This window comes from Lasiosphaeria miniovina, assembly GCF_030549165.1.
Source record: "Lasiosphaeria miniovina strain SMH2392-1A chromosome Unknown B0T26scaffold_7, whole genome shotgun sequence".
In the NCBI taxonomy this organism is placed as follows: Eukaryota; Fungi; Ascomycota; class Sordariomycetes; order Sordariales; family Lasiosphaeriaceae; genus Lasiosphaeria; species Lasiosphaeria miniovina.
The window spans coordinates 1,106,427-1,125,146 of NW_026848226.1; the positions used below are offsets into that span (position 1 = coordinate 1,106,427).

General features: G+C 53.2%; 3 protein-coding genes across 3 annotated transcripts; 2 read left to right on the forward strand and 1 right to left on the reverse strand.

Annotated features, from left to right (window-relative positions):
* The first annotated feature begins 3,879 nt into the window (after positions 1-3,879).
* On the forward strand, positions 3,880-4,620 carry B0T26DRAFT_725772 (uncharacterized protein). The gene has a single exon (XM_060442791.1). The coding sequence runs from the start codon at positions 3,939-3,941 to the stop codon at positions 4,614-4,616; it is 678 nt and encodes a 225-aa protein (XP_060291306.1). The 5' UTR covers positions 3,880-3,938; the 3' UTR covers positions 4,617-4,620.
* A 4,500-nt stretch (positions 4,621-9,120) lies between these two features.
* Positions 9,121-10,754, reverse strand: B0T26DRAFT_679924 (P-loop containing nucleoside triphosphate hydrolase protein; the record flags this gene model as incomplete). The annotated part of the gene is made up of 3 exons (XM_060440415.1): positions 9,121-10,289; positions 10,340-10,446; positions 10,501-10,754. 3 exons carry the CDS (start codon positions 10,752-10,754, stop codon positions 9,121-9,123), a joined length of 1,530 nt encoding a protein of 509 aa, XP_060291307.1.
* An 845-nt stretch (positions 10,755-11,599) lies between these two features.
* On the forward strand, positions 11,600-12,232 carry B0T26DRAFT_656389 (P-loop containing nucleoside triphosphate hydrolase protein; the record flags this gene model as incomplete). Its single annotated transcript, XM_060438705.1, has 1 exon — positions 11,600-12,232. A coding segment is annotated over one exon (633 nt), but the record flags the coding sequence as incomplete, so codon positions are not given.
* Positions 12,233-18,720: the final 6,488 nt, after the last annotated feature.

Below are 18,720 nucleotides of genomic sequence, written 5' to 3' on the forward strand. Positions count from 1 at the left end.
GCTGCTGTGATGCCCTCATGGGAGAAGCCCGGAAATCATCGTGTCCGTGGCCTGGATAGTCGCGATCCAAGAACGATGTGAGCCCTTCCGTGGCATCACTCAACCACAATAGCTGCTCAGCAAGGGTCCATTTTCGTTGCAGCCACTTGAGCCCGTATCTAGGGTTCAATATCACAGCTGCTGCAAAAAGAGGTGACTCTCCGATAACCGTATAGTACTCGTTGAGCTTGACCCATGCGCTGTTGATGGAGATGCGCATGTAAGCTTGGTGATTAACGCCCATGACCCGAGCATCTTGGTCAGAGAGGGTAATGTAGTCATCCCTCACATGCCCGGGCAAAGCATGTTCGTCGAATCGGCTTGTTGGGACGGCAGCAGCAGCGGTTTCGGCAGCAACAGCAGCCCTGGTGCGGCGTCGGTTTGACCGATCGTGATGCCGTTGGGCATATCTCGGCTCAAGAGAATCGGCAGCTGGGAACAGAGCTGGGTCAAGAGGGATATTGTGACCGGCATCGACTGAATCCCGTACTATCTCGGCAGTGACTGTGTCATACCGAGTCTTCAGCATTTCGAAATGATCCAGGAGCCATTCCATTTGCATCAATACCATCCAGAGGGCTCCGTTGTTACCCTCGGCCTGTAATGTGAAGCAATGGATCGGCTCAAGCACTTGCTGAAGCTCCCCGAGCAAACGCCAATCGTCAGGGGTCAATCGATCCTCTGCTGAAAGCCTCGCATTTCCGTGAGCCTCTGGATGGATGTCGACTGCTGTTAGATAGGCCTGGATCTGCCCATGGAGTCTCCAAGCCCGTCGGATCATTAGATGGGTCGAATTCCAACGTGTGGCGTTGTTCTGGACGAGCTTCAGGTCCTTGGATGAGGCCTCCGGCGATGTGAAGATCTCCAGATCGTCAAGATCACTCTCCTCAGCCGGACGACCATTTAGTATCTTGCTGAATGCCTCTATGCGTTGTGGCGATGCCCGGATAAATTTCACGATATTGTGAAGCTTGCCAACAGGGCCCTTGCGTCGCCAATGTTGTAAATCTTCCTCTTGTTGCCCCAGCAGATGGAACCTTTCCGACTGCAGCTCAAAGGCATCAGCCTCAGTCCCGAATAAGAAAGCCTTGGCTGTCAGATTCAAGATATGTCCCCAGCATCGCATCCTTCGGGCCTTGATGGCATTCTCAGATCGTGGGCCCAAGAGCTTCGGATAGAGGGCTTGCAAACAAGCATCGTTATTTGATGCATTGTCACAGATTGCCATCCCAATTTGCTCTTGAAAGCCCCAGTCCCGTATAACCTCCTCGATGGTCATGGCAAGAGCCTTGCCGCTGTGCCGGCCAGAGTGATGCCTGAACGCAACCAGCCGATGGCAGCGTTGATGCTGGAGGTTCAGAAAGTGAACGAAGATGGCAATGAATGCTAGGTTGTTTGGAGAGGTCCAGAGGTCAAAACTGAAGTTGATGGAGGATCTAGCAGCCCGGATCTCTTTCGTGATGATGCCCTTCTTGAGGCCAAAGATGTCCTTGAGGTCGTGGACCATCGTGCCCTTGCTCCACGGCACATCTGCAGCTACAGGAGCATTCAGATTTGCCAGTATCGCTTGGAAGAACGGGTCGGTAAAGATGGTAAAAGGAAGATCGGCGTTGACCATGAAACCAACCGCCAGTTGGCGTATCTTGTTGATCCTGGCGGCAGGGATTGGATCAGATGCCTTCCGTTTGCTGGCAGCAGCAACCTGAAGATCCATGACCGAAGCCGGTTCTTCCTGGTCATCCTGACTCGGCTCGAGATTATGAATCTTCACCAAATGGTCGGTGACTGATGTGGTGGCTTAGACCAGGAAGAACCGACCCTTTCTGAATGCATCGCAACGGCTGCATGCCCAGACAACGGCTGGCTTGGGGGTATCTCGTGGGCCTAGCTCGACCAGAAACCATCCATGATGTTTAATCCAGCTCCTTCGACCTCGCGATGTCTTTTTGTAGATTAAAGATTCAAGGACAAATCGGCGGTTGTCCCAGGAAATCTTGTAGAGATCCTTAACATCGTCATCGTTTGGGGAGGCACTCGCGAGGGCTTCTTCGACTTGTGTAGCGAGGCTTTCACGTCGGCCGGAGAGGGCACTAAAAGCCGAAGATGTTGAGCGTCGGGAACGGTCTTGGGTTGAGGGCATTGTCGAGGATTATATCGGGGGCTCGGGGAGGAGGGCGTCGAGTAGCTTGGTCGGCCGGTTGATGCTCTGGATCGCACGGCAGCATGCATCGGATCCACAGTCAAGACGCGTGGGCTTGCGGGCTTGTTTTCCTACAGTAACTGCCATGCGCGCCGACACTAACCCTAAATAGGGTTGTTGTCAAGGTTGGTGGCCGGGGCTGTGGACACGAGCCAGGGTCAACCAAACCACCAACGGAACCGGATTAACTTATTTTTCCGGGGTCTGAACAGCCTCAAATACTTGTTACTTATCAAGTGGAACAAGTATTCGGGCCCTCAAACTTGACTTGCTTACTTGACTTGTTACTTGTTACTTGCTTGATATACTTGACTTAGTAGCTACGCTGAGTATATGTTCGATCCAGACACACCAAACGCTTACGGCCCTGATGAATGGTCTCTATTCTCAGCTTTTGCAACTGCCCTGACGGCACTGGCGTCCGGTGAAAGCAGCCGCCACAGGGAAGACTTGGCCGCGGCTATCCTGTCCATGAACCGCCTCCCCAGCATCATGTCAAAACTCCCCCCACCGGCGCAGGAGATGTTGCAACAGCGGGCCCTTCGTGCTTGCGAAGAACAAAGCGAGCGTGATATCGAGGCCCTCGTTGGACCAGGGCTGGTCAAACGCCAGTTCATTGGTACGGAGTTAGGCTTCCTCGGCCTGGCTCCGCCCAGTCAAGAGGGTGACTCTCTCTGTATCATCTACGTTGCTAAGACCCCATATGTTTTCCGCTATGTTGGCGGTGAACTTGAGGGTTACACACTGGTGGGGGGGTGTTATGTTATGGGCGCAATGGACGGGGAGATTGTGGATGCCTGTGATAAGGGTATCAAGTATGCCGAGGGAAATGTGATTCTCGTCTGAGGATCTCATAATCACGGGCTTGAGGGGATCATAGCCGGAGCGGACTTGGGCAGTACAGCCGAGTAAGCGGCGACGAATTTGGACACACTTACTTCACGCAACAATTAACTGTGGTATCCAAGATCTTGCTGAAGGAAGAGAACAGGATGGAATTCCGGTCCGGGACCTCTCCAGACCTGGAAACTCTAGATGGGATGGCTTGAACTTCCATTCTCGCCAATTCCGGAATAGCTTCGGCGTGCACGGCCAGCTGAGCTTAGGCCCGTGGCTTTGGCGGGGCTGGACTCGGACTGCATGAACCTATCGCGACTCCAATGAGATACTGTGGTGGGTACCCCGCAGCCAGAGGGCAGCTGAAACCGGCTTCACTAGACCAAGTCGGCCCGGCCCGCACCTGGTAATTAATGTATGGAATCGCGTTCGGCAGTCTCGAGGACGGAGGCAAAGACTCTCGCTGGGCATCCACCTTTCTGCATTGGTGGTCTAGATGGCACCATCAGATGCTCCGCAGCTCGTTGACCGTCCAGTTGGCTTTCTCGAAAATAGATTGTGGCCAGCTGAGATGGAACAGCCCGCTGTGGGGATGGCCCAATTTGGCGACGCACACAGCACAAAACGGAAATAATCGTCATCACTATGGCCAGCTATGTCAGGGCTGAGGCATCGGAAGACCGCGATTTCAGCGCCGAAGAGGCACATCAAAAGCGTCAGCCGACCGCAGTCATTGGTTCGCTTGTTGTCTACCTGCAACAGTCATTCGAGTATAACTCATGTGGCTTGCTTTTCCAATTCGTATTCGATATTTGGACCCTTCAGTCCGGTTGACGTCTTCAGGATTCCTCACCTACATCACATGGTCCAAAAGGACTATATATGCAGACTCAATAGCCACCACTCAACCTCTAAAATCCTCTTTTGCTTGACAACCCATCCTCTGAAGCCGTATCTCGCGAATAAGCTCAACTCATCAGCCTCATTACCATCCTATTATCCATTTCGGGCGGAACAGTCTACGATGGCTTCAAGAGTATATTGGACAACGACTGCCCCATTCACAGTTATAGTTGCGGGCGTCCCTACCCAATTCGTTTATCTCCGCTTTGGCATCACCACAATCGCAGTTGCAGATCGAGTCAACCAATGGAAGAACTACTGCCCTTTGCCCGTGGTGCTAGGTGGTTCCGTCCTCAGTCAGGCAAACATCGGCGGCAACGATGCTGATAATGCTATCAGAAGGTATGCCATTGTACCGCCCCCCATCTCCTCTTTAGATTTCCTAACGAAAGTGTACCTACCTAGGCTACTCATCAATCCCGCTCTCGTCAATCCGCCGAATCCCGGGCTGGCTTGGACTTTGTCTCAACCCGCCACCCAGATAGATTGGTTTGTGGTTCCTGTGATACAGCCGGGTGGTGCTACTGTGGGCAATCTGGTACAAGCATCAGTCAATGCGACGATTAATGCCGGGGGTTTGAGCGCCGCAAACATAGACGCTTTCGTTACTCACATGTACAACAATATCAATCACTGAATGGGCGTTTGAGCCGACGGAGGAAAGGCCGGCGGGGTAGTTCCCCGCAGCGCCGGGATGCAACCAATAGGAAGCGGACAGGCCGGTCAGCGCGGTCAGCACGATCAGAGCTAGTCCTAGTTCTATAGAGAGCTGGCAGAGCGCCCTCCCCGGAGGAAAAGGTTCTGCAGCTATCAATGTATATGGTTGAGCATATAATGGTGTAGTGCTTGAAAGAAGGTCTTTCGCAATCTGTACTTCAATTGATACTCCTTGCCTTTGTTTACTCCCGGGGAGTGATTCCTCACTGCAGTTGTACACCCCACCCCCCTTCACAATCCCAGGCAGGGCCTGGCACCGTGGGACGTTGTCTCAGATTGTAACAAAGGTCTTTCGCAATCTGTGCTTCATTGATACTCCTTGCCTTTGTTTACTCCCGGGGAGTGATTCCTCACTACAGTTGTACACCCCACCCCCCTTCGCAATCCCAGGCAGGGCCTGGCACCGTGGGACGTTGTCTCAGATTGTAACAGCGGTGCTTTACCGACGAAGAAGCCTAGTAGGCGCTACTACTCCCTGAAGCCGAGTTAGCGTATAACAATAGCGTATACGTAACTATCGGAGTGAGCCCGTTCAAGGCCCTATACTGCTATAACCTTCGAATAGTGGACTACGTACCCTCGAGCAAGCTAGCCAACCTGAGGGAAAAGATATACTACTATTAGTAGAAAGCCGTAGATTTATAGAAGAAGTACTACGACGTACGGCACTAGTGAATCGAGTTCGAGGTAGGCGAAACGGTTAGGCTCTCTACATAGAACTTCCGCTTTGTAAGGAAAGGACACCCCAAGCACTAGCTGCGCGCACAGGGTGCGCGCTCACCACCTGTTACCAACTGGCCAGAACACTGCCAGCTGGCACACGCCACTATGGCGCCCCGGGTCTGAGCCCCTGAGCACGTATATAAACAGTGGCCCTCGCCCACCTTCCTTTGCGAGGGCCAGGTTGAAGTCTTACACCAATACCACTCATTGCTCGCCCACCTTCTTACCTGCATTGTGACCACCTTGATCCGGCGTACCTGCCTTCTCTTACACGCTTTAAGGCCGGGAGAAAGCTAGTACTAAGATTCATCCCAGTTAAGATTATAGAAAGGGTCGGCACTGTAAGGAAACCACCCTCGTAACCACCATGGCCACCGCCACCAGGACCACCCTCGCCACCATCGCCACTATCGCCACCGCTAACAGGGCCACGCACTATCGCCACTACCACCCTGGCCACGCAAGGATGACTCGTAACCCCTTTCACGGGTATATAGACCATGGCCTTCGCACACCTCCTTAGCTCAGGCCAGGTTGAAGTCTTACGCCAATACCAGTCATTGCTCGCCCTGCTTGTTGCTCCTATTGTGACCACCTTGATCAGGCGTACCTGCCTTCTCTTACATATAGTGGGTTTAACATATAAGTTCCTCGTAATACTACGTTCGTTAATATCCCTATTCCTCGCCACCACCAAATACTACCTAGATAGCACATTAGGCCCACGATACGATATATAAAATCCCTCTCTTAGGGACTCTCAAACTATTAGGCCTGTAATTTGACCCTAATATTCGTCTCCCTCCCCTCGTGCTTACGCGACTCCTCGCCGCTTGTAAGGAAAGAGCACATGTCAACGCGCGCGCACCTTGTGCACGCACCACCTGTCACCAACTGGCCATACCACTGCCAGTTGGCCCAGCCACTAAGCCACACTATGGCGCCACGCCTTCAGAAGCACACTGAGCCCCTGAGCATGTGTATAAACAGTGGCCCTCGCCCCCTTCCTTTGCGAGGGCCAGGTTGAAGTCTTACACCAATACTAGTCATTCTGTAAGGACATTGCGCATATATGCTTTGGAGTGCACTAGTCTCCGCATGAAGTGCGGGAACTACTTGATCTTTTGGGGTTATTGGCGCAGCGGTTTAGGTGCACGCCCTGCGTTACACATCGCTCACCTTCCTTGTTACCTTCATCGTGACCACCTTGATCAAGCGTACCTGCCCTCTCTTACAGGCCGATAGGCCGCAACGATGCTACTCTCTTTGGTTTATATTTCCGGTTCATAATTTCCCTTCTCCACCCTTATATATGTGAAAATCACGCTAGGCTCCGAGATCATGTCTCCGGAGCTGAGCTCTGGACAAAGGAATGCACGGGGGTTGTAAACTTCAGATAGAACGAACACTATATACTTATTTCCAAAAGTCTGAATGCCCTCATTTTCTGCGAGGAGTTCTTTATCGGGGCTGCTCGACAGCTGCGAGTACACCTCGTGATTAAGTAGTCCTTTATCAGGACTACTCGCGAACTGCGAGTAGACCTTCTCATCAAACACTCCTATATTTGGTCTACTCAACAGTTTCGGCTGGCCGCTTTTTAGGTCTGCTTGAGAACTTCGAGTAGGCCTAGTCGAGCATTCTGGCGGAAGGGAAGCGGAATTTCAAAGGAAAGTGGGGATATGCCTCATGTGCCCAATCGACCGCGTCCTTGTGTGAAACCCAGGATATCATGTCCCATCCCATTTCCGGGCTGTGATATCATGTACCATCCCACAGCATGTACTGGTATATCATGTATCATGATATGCCATGTACCAGCCCAAACCACGTACCATCCCAAACCATGTGCCATCCTAAATTCCGAGCTGGGATATCGTGTACCATCCCACAGCATGCACTGGTATATTCTGAGCCCAAATTCGGGACCAATTTGCAGTATGCTTTGATAGAGGAAGGATTCAAGCAACTGCGTCAAGGTGGTTTTATTGTAGAAGGTTCTGGCCCAAGGAAAAAGGGCAGTGGGTTGGCTGAAATACTAGCAGGCGGGGCAAACTCGGGCTACCACCTCCAACACGCTTTCAATAGCCGAACATCACTCCGCGGCCCAGAGTGTGGACATGCCAGGCGCGCGCACGTGGTAGTGAGACAGTGACAACCTTTCGTAGGATAAGAGAGGGGGTGCTCGTGAACGGGACAATATAAACGCTGCCGCGTCCTTGTGGCGGCAACGCGCGACGTGGGGATAGTGAAGTCCTCGGCATAGAATGCGAAGGCTTATGATCGCAAGAACTGTAAACATTAATGGGCCTGAACGCTAGTGAGAGTTCGTAAGGAACAAGTGGTATTGTGCTAACTGGACTACCAGAAGAGGTGGCAGCTCCTCCTCGCCGCCGTCCCCCTTGCCCAATCTGCTTTCGTTGCTTTACTTTCTTCCTCCACTCGGCCAGTTCAGGGCGGCTTCTTCGGTCTCACGTTTGACCTGCCGAGCTCGCCAAGAGCAGGACCACCCCAGCAGCGCGTCGATTCGCTCTGTACTGTCGGGACGGGTCGGAGTCTCGCCAGGCTTCCAGGGCTTCGATAGAAGAATTCCAGTGGCCAGGCGCAATCGGTCCATGATGCGTGACAGCAACCTGGAGATGGCCACCGTCGATACCACCGTAGAACCCTCTTTTTTACCGCGAGAACCTTGCGGATAGTCGGAAACTTCGGTGGCTCCTGACACTTCTTTAAGCGCGCCAACGAAATTGTCGAACGCTGTGTCTGTATCTTGGCGACACTAGTGAACTGGACTTGACCGCTCTGGTGTTGTGATGTGGGGAGGTTTGGGGCTAGCGCCAGAATGGCACACGGGGCATCATGTAACCCGGGAGGTTTGGCTCAGATTGAATGATGGCTAGGGAGACTTGAGAGGGGATACTAAGGACAATAGACAGCAGCAGAGACGACAGTAGACAGCTTGGAATTGAAGGTCGTTGGCTGCAAGCACGATCCATGACATGACGGCCTTTGTGTGTTTTGTTGAGAGTTTTGAGCATTATTCTTACGTTCCCTCTATTAATCAACCCTTCTATGGGAGATCGCACTAACTTATTTCCCGTATTGATGCGCTGTTGTTAGGTTCGAGAACCTAGGCACTGAGAGCGAAGGACAGTCACAAGGAGAGACACCAGTAGTCTTGCAGTTCACTAGTATTGCGGAGAAGCACTTAATGATATATTCCACGCCCAAAACATATAGATAGACTGTAGACTTGTCCCAGAATATGCGGCCGAAGCCAGGAACGTAGCCTCTTATTCGATGCACGCAAAACTTAGGGGAAATACCACGTGATGGATAAGATGGGTTAGCTAGGAGTAGTTATAAATTAGCTTAGGCAATTAGGGGATGGTAAGGAGGTTGCATTAGTCATGAATCCGACAATAGGCCAACGGGGTGACGCCCTGCGGAAGGCAGCTACTAGTCCTGCTGTCCTATGTGCCGCGAGGTGTTCCATCTGTCTAAGCAACTATGGCCTCTAAAATAGAAAAAGACAAAGTCAGAAGAGAAGAAACGTTTCAATAACGAGGCGAAACCCAGATTTATTGCCACCATCTGCCTCTGCTTCTCACCTTGGTCCCCAATCTCCCTCTTTCCGATTCCGAACTCGAGGTCCCGCTGCGTCAAGGATAGAACACATTCCGTAACGTAGAGGGCAGTTATTAGCCAGCTAGATTCGACACACCACTTGATAGAATGCCGCTCCCGGTAGCCACAAGAGTCGTACTTCCTTTCATGACACCCAAGGCTAGAAGCCCGCCCCCAGTCAGCACCTGCAGAGCGGAAACGACGGCCGGCCTGTCCTTTTGATCCTGGAGTTTAGCAGCGTGCTTCTTGTACTCGGCGAGCTCCGCCTGGACGACGGCAATCCGCGTCTCGTTTACGCTCTTCTGGTGCTCCAGTTGGGCTCTTAAGTCTGCGTCCTTGGCCCGCCTGTCGCTATTAGACTTTTCCATCTGGGCGTCAAACTTGCGCTGCATATTCTCTAACTCTCTCAGGGAGGACTCTTTGTTCCTGGACGTCTCTTCGAGCTGCTTCTCCAGGTCAGCGATCATCTGCTTGTATTCCCTGTCTTTGTCTTCGTGCATGCGCTGAAAGTCCTGTTCGAGAATGCGGATCCGCTCTTCCTTTTCGTGATCCAGCTTGTCGAGTTTGGCCTTGTATTCCCGTTCCTGGCGCGCCATCTTGTCGATCATCCTCTGGTCACCAGACCGCATGGCTGCCTCGTGACTCTTTCGCGCACTCTCCAAGTCTCTGGCGTGCTTGGCTCGTTCCTCCACCAGCTCCCGCTGGAGCTCTTGGCCGGCAAGAGTTTGGTAGAGCGTGCGTTTATCGTCGACCATCTCGCGCTGGATCTTCAGCACCATGTTGCCCTGCAGGGAGAGGATGTAGTTAGTGATTTTCAGCGCTGACTCCCGCGTGTTGTCGTGGCGAAACGTGTGGCTGCCAAATTCAAGCATGTCGGCCCAGTAGTTGGTCCGGAGGTCCATCTCGGTCGTGGCACCCCGGCGATGGCTCTCGTCATCTTGGAGCGTGTCCCACATGGTTGTGGCCAGGACAACATGAGACATATCCACTTTACCGCAGAGCGCCTCGAACATGTTGAGGTTCCTCAAGGCGGAGCCGCCCATGCGGTTGTCGGTGATCCTGTGCAGGTAGATGATGCCCGCGAGCTTGAGCTTCTGCGCGTATACTTGGCCCAGGAAGTATGCCACGTCCTGCAGCACCTCGGTGTCGGAGCGGTATGTATCGTCGAAGCCGGGAGTGTCAATCAGGGCCACAGACTGGCCTCCGGGGGCTTGAAAGCCGTAGATGCCGACGTCGGCGGTGCCTGTCGTATGTTAGAACACGGCCCGCTTTCGACCGGGATGCGGTGCCCACAAGCTGCGAGGTTGTGCCCAATCTTTACATCTAGCCCAGTGAGAAGCTTGATGAAGGTGCTCTTGCCGGTTCCCGTGAGACCCATAATGGCAATGATCGTTTCAGCCCTGGAAGCAGAGTCAGCTGGGCTCTATTGTTGAGCGCTGGAAGTGTTTTCTTACTTGATATCGGCTTCACTGGCCGCTTTTGCCGCTGCATCCAACTGAGTCTTCCTCTGCGCATCCGGCTCAGCATTGGGACCTTTAGCTGGAACGTCCTGCTCAGGGATGACCTTCTTATCACTGGGTTGATCCTCCACAGTGGCTCGGTACTTGTTCGACTCTGGGCGGCGGGTGATTGTCCGAGCCTGCCCATCTTCGCTAGGGGGTTTGTCGCCGTTCCGGCCAGAAATGCCCCGTCTCAATAGTGACAGCATTTTATTAGGGAGTTGTACTTGCGAGGTCGAAAGCCTAGGTCAGGTGGTTAGACAAGGCGGCAAAGCAGAATATAAGCAAGCACGCCGTGCGCGAAACATACGTCGGCTAGACAGTGTGGGTGCTTCATTGCGAAACAGCTCTGTGCCTGCCTGTTCTCGAGTCGATTACCTATTATAACAGCGGGGATGAAGGAGATCTCAGCGACCACTGCTTCAGCCCCGAGCCTCCGTCTGGGGGCTGTGTCTGCGGCCAAGAACGCCACTTTCTACGCGCACCAACCAGGCTGCATTACGAACAGCTTGGCGCATCAATAGCTTCCCACACTAGTAGTCGCAGCAGCGGCCCAGCAGTGGGAGGCCGTCTTGGCGGGAAAACAATTCGTCCTGCTGAAGCGCTAGGACTGTTTGGCCACGTACGGAGTACTTACCGCATGGCTCCTGGTTCATGCTGCCCACTGCGCCCCTTGTCGGAGCATGTGGTCCAGGCCCCGCCATGGTCACCATTGCCTCCCCCAGACACGGCGGCTCAGCTCCAGAGATATATCATTGCTCCGACCTCTGTGACGACCTTTTCGATCCAGCAAGACCGCACGCCAAGCACCTCAAAAAAGGCCGACAGCCGTTCTCAAGGAGTAGTATCGCCTATTCTAATGCACGTGGTAACATTTTGCGAAGTCATACGATAGGCTTCGGTCCCTGTCTCCTCCAGCTAAGCGCACCGCAAGGCCGCGCAGCGAGAGAGGCGGTCGGGCTATGAGACCGCTTGAAAAGTCTCTTCGACCGCAACCCGCACTTGCCGGATTTGAAGCCGACCCTTGCTTGGATGGGAAATCTTAACCATCAACATGAGCATCGTAGATGTCGTCACCATCGCAGTCCTGGGCGTGACAGGTGCCGGGAAAAGTACATTCGTCCAGCGAGTGACCCAGGACCCCAGCATTGTCATCGGCCACAGCCTCCGCGCCGAGACCCGGACAACAGCAAGCTACAAGTTCGAGCACAACGGCATAAGGTACGAAATCGTCGACTGTCCGGGCTTCAACGACACGGTGCGCCCGGACTCGGAGATCCTCGAGGACATCGTTGCGTGGCTGCACAAAGCCCACGGCGAGGGCAAGCTGCTTTCGGCAGTCATCTACCTGCACCGCATCAGCGACACTCGGGTCCAGGGCACCACCATGACTCAGTTCCGGGTTCTCCAAGAGCTCTGCGGAGACGAGTTCTACCGTAATCTGATCCTGGGGACAACCTTCTGGAGCAGGGTGTCAGAGGAGGTGGGCAGAGATCGAGAAGCGAATCTTCTAGAAGTCAAGAACTTCTTCGGCGAAATGAAAGACGAGGGGGCCAGGTACATGCGGATTCCCGATGACCGGGAGGGATGCCTTGCAATCCTCGAAAACGTCTCCTCCAACCAACGGCGGCAGCTCAAGGCCCAGAAAGAGCGGGCCGAAGGAAAGAGCTTCAAAGATACCGCGGCTTTTCGGGTACTCGCGGCTGCCCAGGCCAGGTCATCGACTCTCGGCCGCTGGCTATCCATCCTGTGGCTCAAGCTCTCCGGCTATCTCGTCCTCTTCCTCGTGATTTCGGGGAACTGGGTGGTCTACGGCCTCACGCAGTTCCTGAACTCGTGCAAATTGGGATTCCAGAGAGCGAGGAACCAGTTGGATGTGTATCGCCGCCTCCAATCTGAGAGAGCCTGGGTCCGCGGCCAATTTGCCCGGCAGGAGTCGCAATTTGCTCCACTCCGAGAGGCAGCCAACGCCATGCAGCGCCAGCTGTGGCAGCTTCAACGAGAAGAGAGTGCGGCGGAAAGGGCGCAAATGCGAGAGGCAAAGAGACGGAAGGCAGCGCTTGCGGAGGAAAAGCGGAGAGAAAAGGGGGAAGAAAGAAAGAGACAATGGCACATTGCCCATGCAGAGTGGGAAAACCGGAGGGACGAGGCTCTCAGGCAGTTTGAAATCCAAGCATCGCGCAAGATAATGGACTCCAGATCCGGAAGTTTGGTGGGTTTCCATCCTTCAGGTGCCTGGCATGTGGCTAACCTTGTCTTCGCAGTTGACGCTTGTGAGCTGCGACCAGCCAGGCTGCGGATCAGGCCTCTGGATGGAATACTACCAAAGTAGCACCCCATTCCGTTTCCCAACATTCCTCCGAAACTAACACGCATCACAGAGTGCCGAGAGTGTAGCATGAGGTGGTGTATGTCCTGTAGGAAAGAAGGCCGCCTCGTTCACACAGCATCCTGCTCCGGCTCCTCCGACTACGGCGGCCTGACCCGCGAGGAGGCCCTCCGGCAATGCTTCGGAGAGGCAGAACCCACACTCGAGGAACCGATGGACCCCGTCCAGGCTGTTGTTGTCGCCGTCGTCATGGCCGTCGTACTGGTTTACTTCAGACACCAGCTCCTGCCTTTTGCTCGTTGCGCCCTATGGGCCCCTTTTGCGCTGATCTGGTTAACCATAACCGCGGTCCTACATGTGCTCAGGGGGTTGGCATGGGTGGTCAGCGTCGTGTTCAAAACGGCATTCTATTCCATTTTCTATATTCTAGGAGTGGCTCTAGGCATTAGCTGGCTGTTGTTGCAGGCAGTCTACTATGTCGTCTGTTATGCTCTGGGACTGGTTCTAGGCCTTGCCTGGTTGGTATTGCAGGCAGTCTTCTATCTCTCCCTTAGAGCAGTAGACGTTGTTTCCTTTGTGATAGGGATGGTGGTAGGACTGTTAGCAATAGCCTTTTGGGCGGTGTGGTACACAGCCGCATTTGCACTCGGCGTGGTCTTGTCACCAGTTTACCTTTTGTTACTTCCGTTTCTATGACGAGCTTTAGGCCTAGCTTTATATATAAGGGGGAAAGACGAGTCACAAACACACAGGCATCGACTCATCGATTGACGTAAATGAAGGCAGAGGATATGCTCTCTGCGCAATCAGTAGCCAGCTAGTGGAAGTAAGGAGCGCAGCGCGCGCATGGGGAAATTTGTCAGAATTCTAGAAGCAAGAGAATCGAAATGGAAAGGAGGGAAGCAGAAAGGAGAAAAGCAAAGAGGATGGAAGCATGTCGCCCTAAAGCGTGTGTTCGAGCGAAGCACCACACCCGTCACCCATATAACCATATCCATCATTACACCGTCGCAGGGAAGCAGGTAGAGTATTCCACCGCAGTCATTGATCCACCCATCCCCCGGCTCTATGGCAGCCGACAGGTGATCTAGGCTCATGCAAGGCTGAATGAAGTCGAGGAAGGCAGTTCCCTTGCATTGTAGATATCCGTAAGTCATCAGCGGGAAGGGAGACCTCTGCCAAGATGGATGATGACTGAGTTACGGGCTACGCGGGTCCAGTAATCACGAGATTGGCTTCTCTTATTAATGAGTCACCAGACCCTCAGATCTAGAACTGCATGATTCTTAGCCTCTTCTGCCTGCTGCTGTCCCTATGTACAGCTGATTTACTGATCACCAAGAGAACTTCCGAGACCATCCAAGCCCCCTTCCACGCCCGGCTGGCTTGATGCCTGCCCTGGAATGCCACCAGCCTCTTCGCATGGCCTTCTCGGCGAGGAAACCGCTCCGTACGAAAGATCCGCGCTCAGCCAACAACATTACGTGGCCCCTAGGTCCTCTCTTTCATTACGTAAAGCCCTGCTACGCTAGTGGAATCCCCTAGCCTCCTAATTGGCGTCAAAACGGAGCCTAACTCATCCGTTCCTTCAGCATCGACGGTTATTTGTTACACATAAGCGAGGCACCCTCAAGGGTAGTAGACTTAGGATACATAAGTCCCATGAGCAAGTGACGAAACTTCCTAGCCCAAGGATGGCAGCGTTATTAAATCATCATACGACGAATGGATTCACTGCCTTGTCCGGAATGTCCCGTCTTCGTTTCCTTACGTGCTCCGCTTCGCCAGTTCCATTCAAGCGTCTCCCTCCAGGCAGAATCCATGTGGCTCACCGTCATCACACCCATGTGTTAGGCGCCACGAGGAACGAGAAAGGAAGTGATGAATTGAATTGTTCGTGGAAAGAGAGGAAGATCTCTGGCACAGTTAAAATACTGACTGTTGGTAGCTAGAGCAACGATGGTCGGTGCTAGCTAGGCTGAACCTGATGGAGGGTTGGGGTCAGTGCCTCCAACACCATGTAGTTCATCCAATAACGGGTAAGCTAATTGATCGTTTGTCCGGTGGGCCCGATTCACATGGTATTGACCACTCGGCTGACTACAGATTACCGTCGCTGACCACACATTTGGCCCACTATATCTGCGTATCACCCAATCTGGCCGCGCCAGTCAGCATGCGATATCCGCTCTGTGGCTTGGTTTTTCCGCACCCTTGATGATCCAATCGCCAGGTTGAGCCTAGCCGGCCGGCTTGGCCCCTGTAATACAGGGGCATCGCCTGCAACAGGGCTAACCTAGATTACTGGGCCCCTGTTCTCGCGTATAGATACGCGGTTTCCAGCCCTCACGCGTCCGCCGACCTCCTGCCCACCACACCACCGCACCGCCCGCACCGCACCGCACCACCGCACCGCACTACACCACCGCACCGCACTACACCATGGCCCGGACTTCGCAACGGAGGATAGCGCAACTGAAAGACTCGATTACAGTGGCAGCTGTCGAGCACGCTGAGCGAACTGCTCTGAACAGTGCAGAGCTACGTGCAAACGCGCGGAATGTGCACCAGCTGATCCAGCAAGACCGGCCAAAGAACACCACCATTGCGTACGAGCCAAAAAAGCGAGAGTTCCAGGAGTTCTGTACTTCTAAGCAGTATCATGATCGCGATACTGTTACAGAAGATAAGCTTCTCCTCTTCCTTGTCGAGCGTGTGGTACAGCGGCCGCTTAGAGGCAAGAGCTCTAAGACAGCCCCTGAGACCCCCCGAACGGCTACTCGACTGGCATGGCGATCAGTCCGGAGCTACGTTACAGCTATCACCGACCTGTACTGCACCCAGAAGGCTCTGGGGATGAACAGCCATCCATCTCCCCGTGAGCATAGCGTACGGGATTACATCAAGTCATTGCAACGCCGAGATGCTGCACGGGATAAGGCCAACTACGCTGATAAAGGCCGTGATACCCTTCTCGATGGGTATACAGAGCCCCAGCTTTTACGACTCTGTCAGGAGCTTTGGTCACAGACTGGCGAATCGCCTGAGTGCTACCTCCGTACAATTGTCGACATCCTTCTCAGTCACTATATGCTGACTCGCGGTGGCGATCGTCGGGCTTTAGAGCTCTCAGATCTCTTTACCTTTGAGTTTGTTGGAGAGGGCCCTACCCGCTGTATGCCGCTAATTATGACGACACGTGCTGGTAAGCAGAACCAGGACGGCCGGCTCGAGACTGCTGGCGCCTTACGGAATCGGAATCCTCAGCTTTGCCTGTTAGGCGCGGTAGCTTTCTACCTTCTTTTCCGCTGGGATCTTGGCAACGAGCCTTTCCCAGATTTCAGCCAACGCTCTACCTGGTACGACATCCGACTGATTAAAGGCAATAGCAACAGCTCAGATCGTACGAAACCTTTTTCGTACAATGCGCAACGTGAGTGGGTTGTCAAAGCCTTCTCATACGCTGAGATCACCTCCAACAAGAAGACCCATATTGGCCGCAGTTCAGGGGCTAAGACGGCTGAGTTAAAGGGGGTTTCTGAGGACCAGATTCGCCGGGCTGGCCGTTGGAACCAGGAGCAAATGGTCGGCTGTTATCTGAATGCGTTGCCTCGAGAGTTTATGCGCACTATGGCCGGCCACCCAAAGCAGATTGGGTGTTTTGAGATCCGCCGTGCCAACCTTGTGCCGCCACCTGAGCTTCTATCAATGATATGGCCAGAGCTTAGCCAGTGGGAGGGCCGGTTTGGATCTGGCCCTGGGCAAATCAACGACCTTGCAGCAATGGGTTTGACGAACTTGCTTTTCTACCTACGTGAGGTAGTCCTTCAGGACTCAGCGTTCCTTATGCTGAGGTACCCAAGGAGCCCAGTCTGGCTCCATCCAATCTTTCAGCATAAAGCATATCTCCAATACGCACAAGAGATCCGGACCTTTACGCAAGAAGAGGAGAGGCCAAGCCAGCTGGCAGTTTTGACACAGGCTATACCAGTTCTCTCTGACTTCCTCCAGTCGATCGATAAACGGAACGAGGCACGGATTGTTCAACTGGACCAAAAGCTTGAGAAGACACTTGGTAGCCAGTCACAACAAGGCTCCCATATTCTATCGCTGCTCTCAAACGGCCTGACAGTTCACATCAAAGCAACCAATACAGGCTCAGATGGCACGATGGGGGTTGCTATTACAGCTACCACGGGACCACCCCTTGCAGAACCGGCTAGCCTACCTACTGCAGCACTGGTGAGCCCACCCACTGCAGCACTGGCGAGCCCGTACACTGCAGCGCTGGCAAGCCTACCCACTGCAGGGCCACCGCAGTATAGTATGAGCCGCGCTGTCAAAACGGTAGAGGGTCTTTGGAAGGAATGGACTGTTGGTCTACACGGGCAGCCAGCCGTACGTGATTTAGATAGTCGGTGGGGGCATAGTTGGAGGGCAGGCCGGCGTACAGAGCTGCAGTGGTATTCGTTACGGCTGGAGGTCATCAGGGAAATCGAGCGTATTGCGCGGAACCGTCGTATTGGCGAGGAGGCTGCGATGTATATCATCCATCTACAACAGCAGCGGACCGGTTCTTCTATGGACCAGTTCTGTAAGCAGTTGCGAGCTAACCGGAAGGCATAGCTTATCGTCAAGAAGTAGTAGAAAAATGGAAGAATTGGAAGCCCTGCAGGGGTTGGTTTGCCAGGTTACGATATGGGCGAATATTTTCCACTGGTGACTGGCGCTGAGGGCACGGCCAAAAAATGGCGCTAATGCACCAGTAAGCGGCTGACCAAGCCACCAAAGGCGGGGTGTGGATATCCTATTGGCCCTCGCCCCATTGCTTTGCGAGGGCCAGGTTGAAGTCTTACACCAACACCAGTCATTGCTTGCCTTCCTTATTACCTTCATTGTGACTATCTTGATCAGGCGTACCTGCCTTCTCTTACATTAAGTAGTTAAGTAGTTAAATTTAGCCTGGCGCCGTCTTAATCGCGTTAACTCTCTTGCTCTAGGTTATTTTCCCTCCCTTTACCTCTTTAAGTTTAACCTACCGTAGCGAGAGTTCTTAGAAAGAGGCTTTACCAAATCCCTCTACCAAACCCCTTTACTAAACCCCCGCTAAGAAGTAGCGGGGCCTTAGCTCGCGGGTAGAAATACGAGCGGGCAGTAGAGTCAAGTTTTCGCTTACGCGCAAGCGACCTGACGACAAGCAACACGGAGAGAAAGCAGAGGCGATCTATTGCTGCTGTGTTACAATGCTTTGATATATTTTATCCATGTCCCTTGGAAATTAGCATCCAAAATAAGAACAGCCCCGCGCCGAATGTGGAACCATTGCCGTGTAAGCGTCCCTGATGGTTGTGCCGAGCCGGTATAATGCCTCAGCGTTGCCTTCAGCCCTGACACGACTTGACTGACGGTTAGATTTCAGATAATAGTATGTACGCTTACCCCGTAACAATAGATGTCAGCTGGGATTGTTCATGAACCTAGAACCCGAGATGTTCCGTTCACAGTTTAGACTGCGTGTGATGAAAGATACAACTTGCAGAAGACTAGTAATATCAAGCATAGTATCGGATATCACTATTACATCGGTGAATTCTAAACGGCTGGACTACAGCTTGCATGAGACCGAGCATTGTGTCGGAAATTACCCTCACATCGGTGAACTCTAAGCAGGTCTGAACATGTACGTGGCATCTCGCGATGCGTGTTTTCACTTTGTTTGTAACGCTGATCAGAGTTGAGGAGCGACATCCTGGCCAGCGCCCCCTTTTAAGCTCTCATCAAGCCTACTTCGTATTCATGGTGATGGCTTATAAATTGCGGTGGAAGGTAGAAAGTAGGCTGTGGCT

Bases quoted from the DNA above. Each gene is read 5' to 3' on its own strand.
- B0T26DRAFT_725772 (XM_060442791.1), top strand. From the start codon at position 3,939: ATGGTCCAAAAGGACTATATATGCAGACTCAATAGCCACCACTCAACC.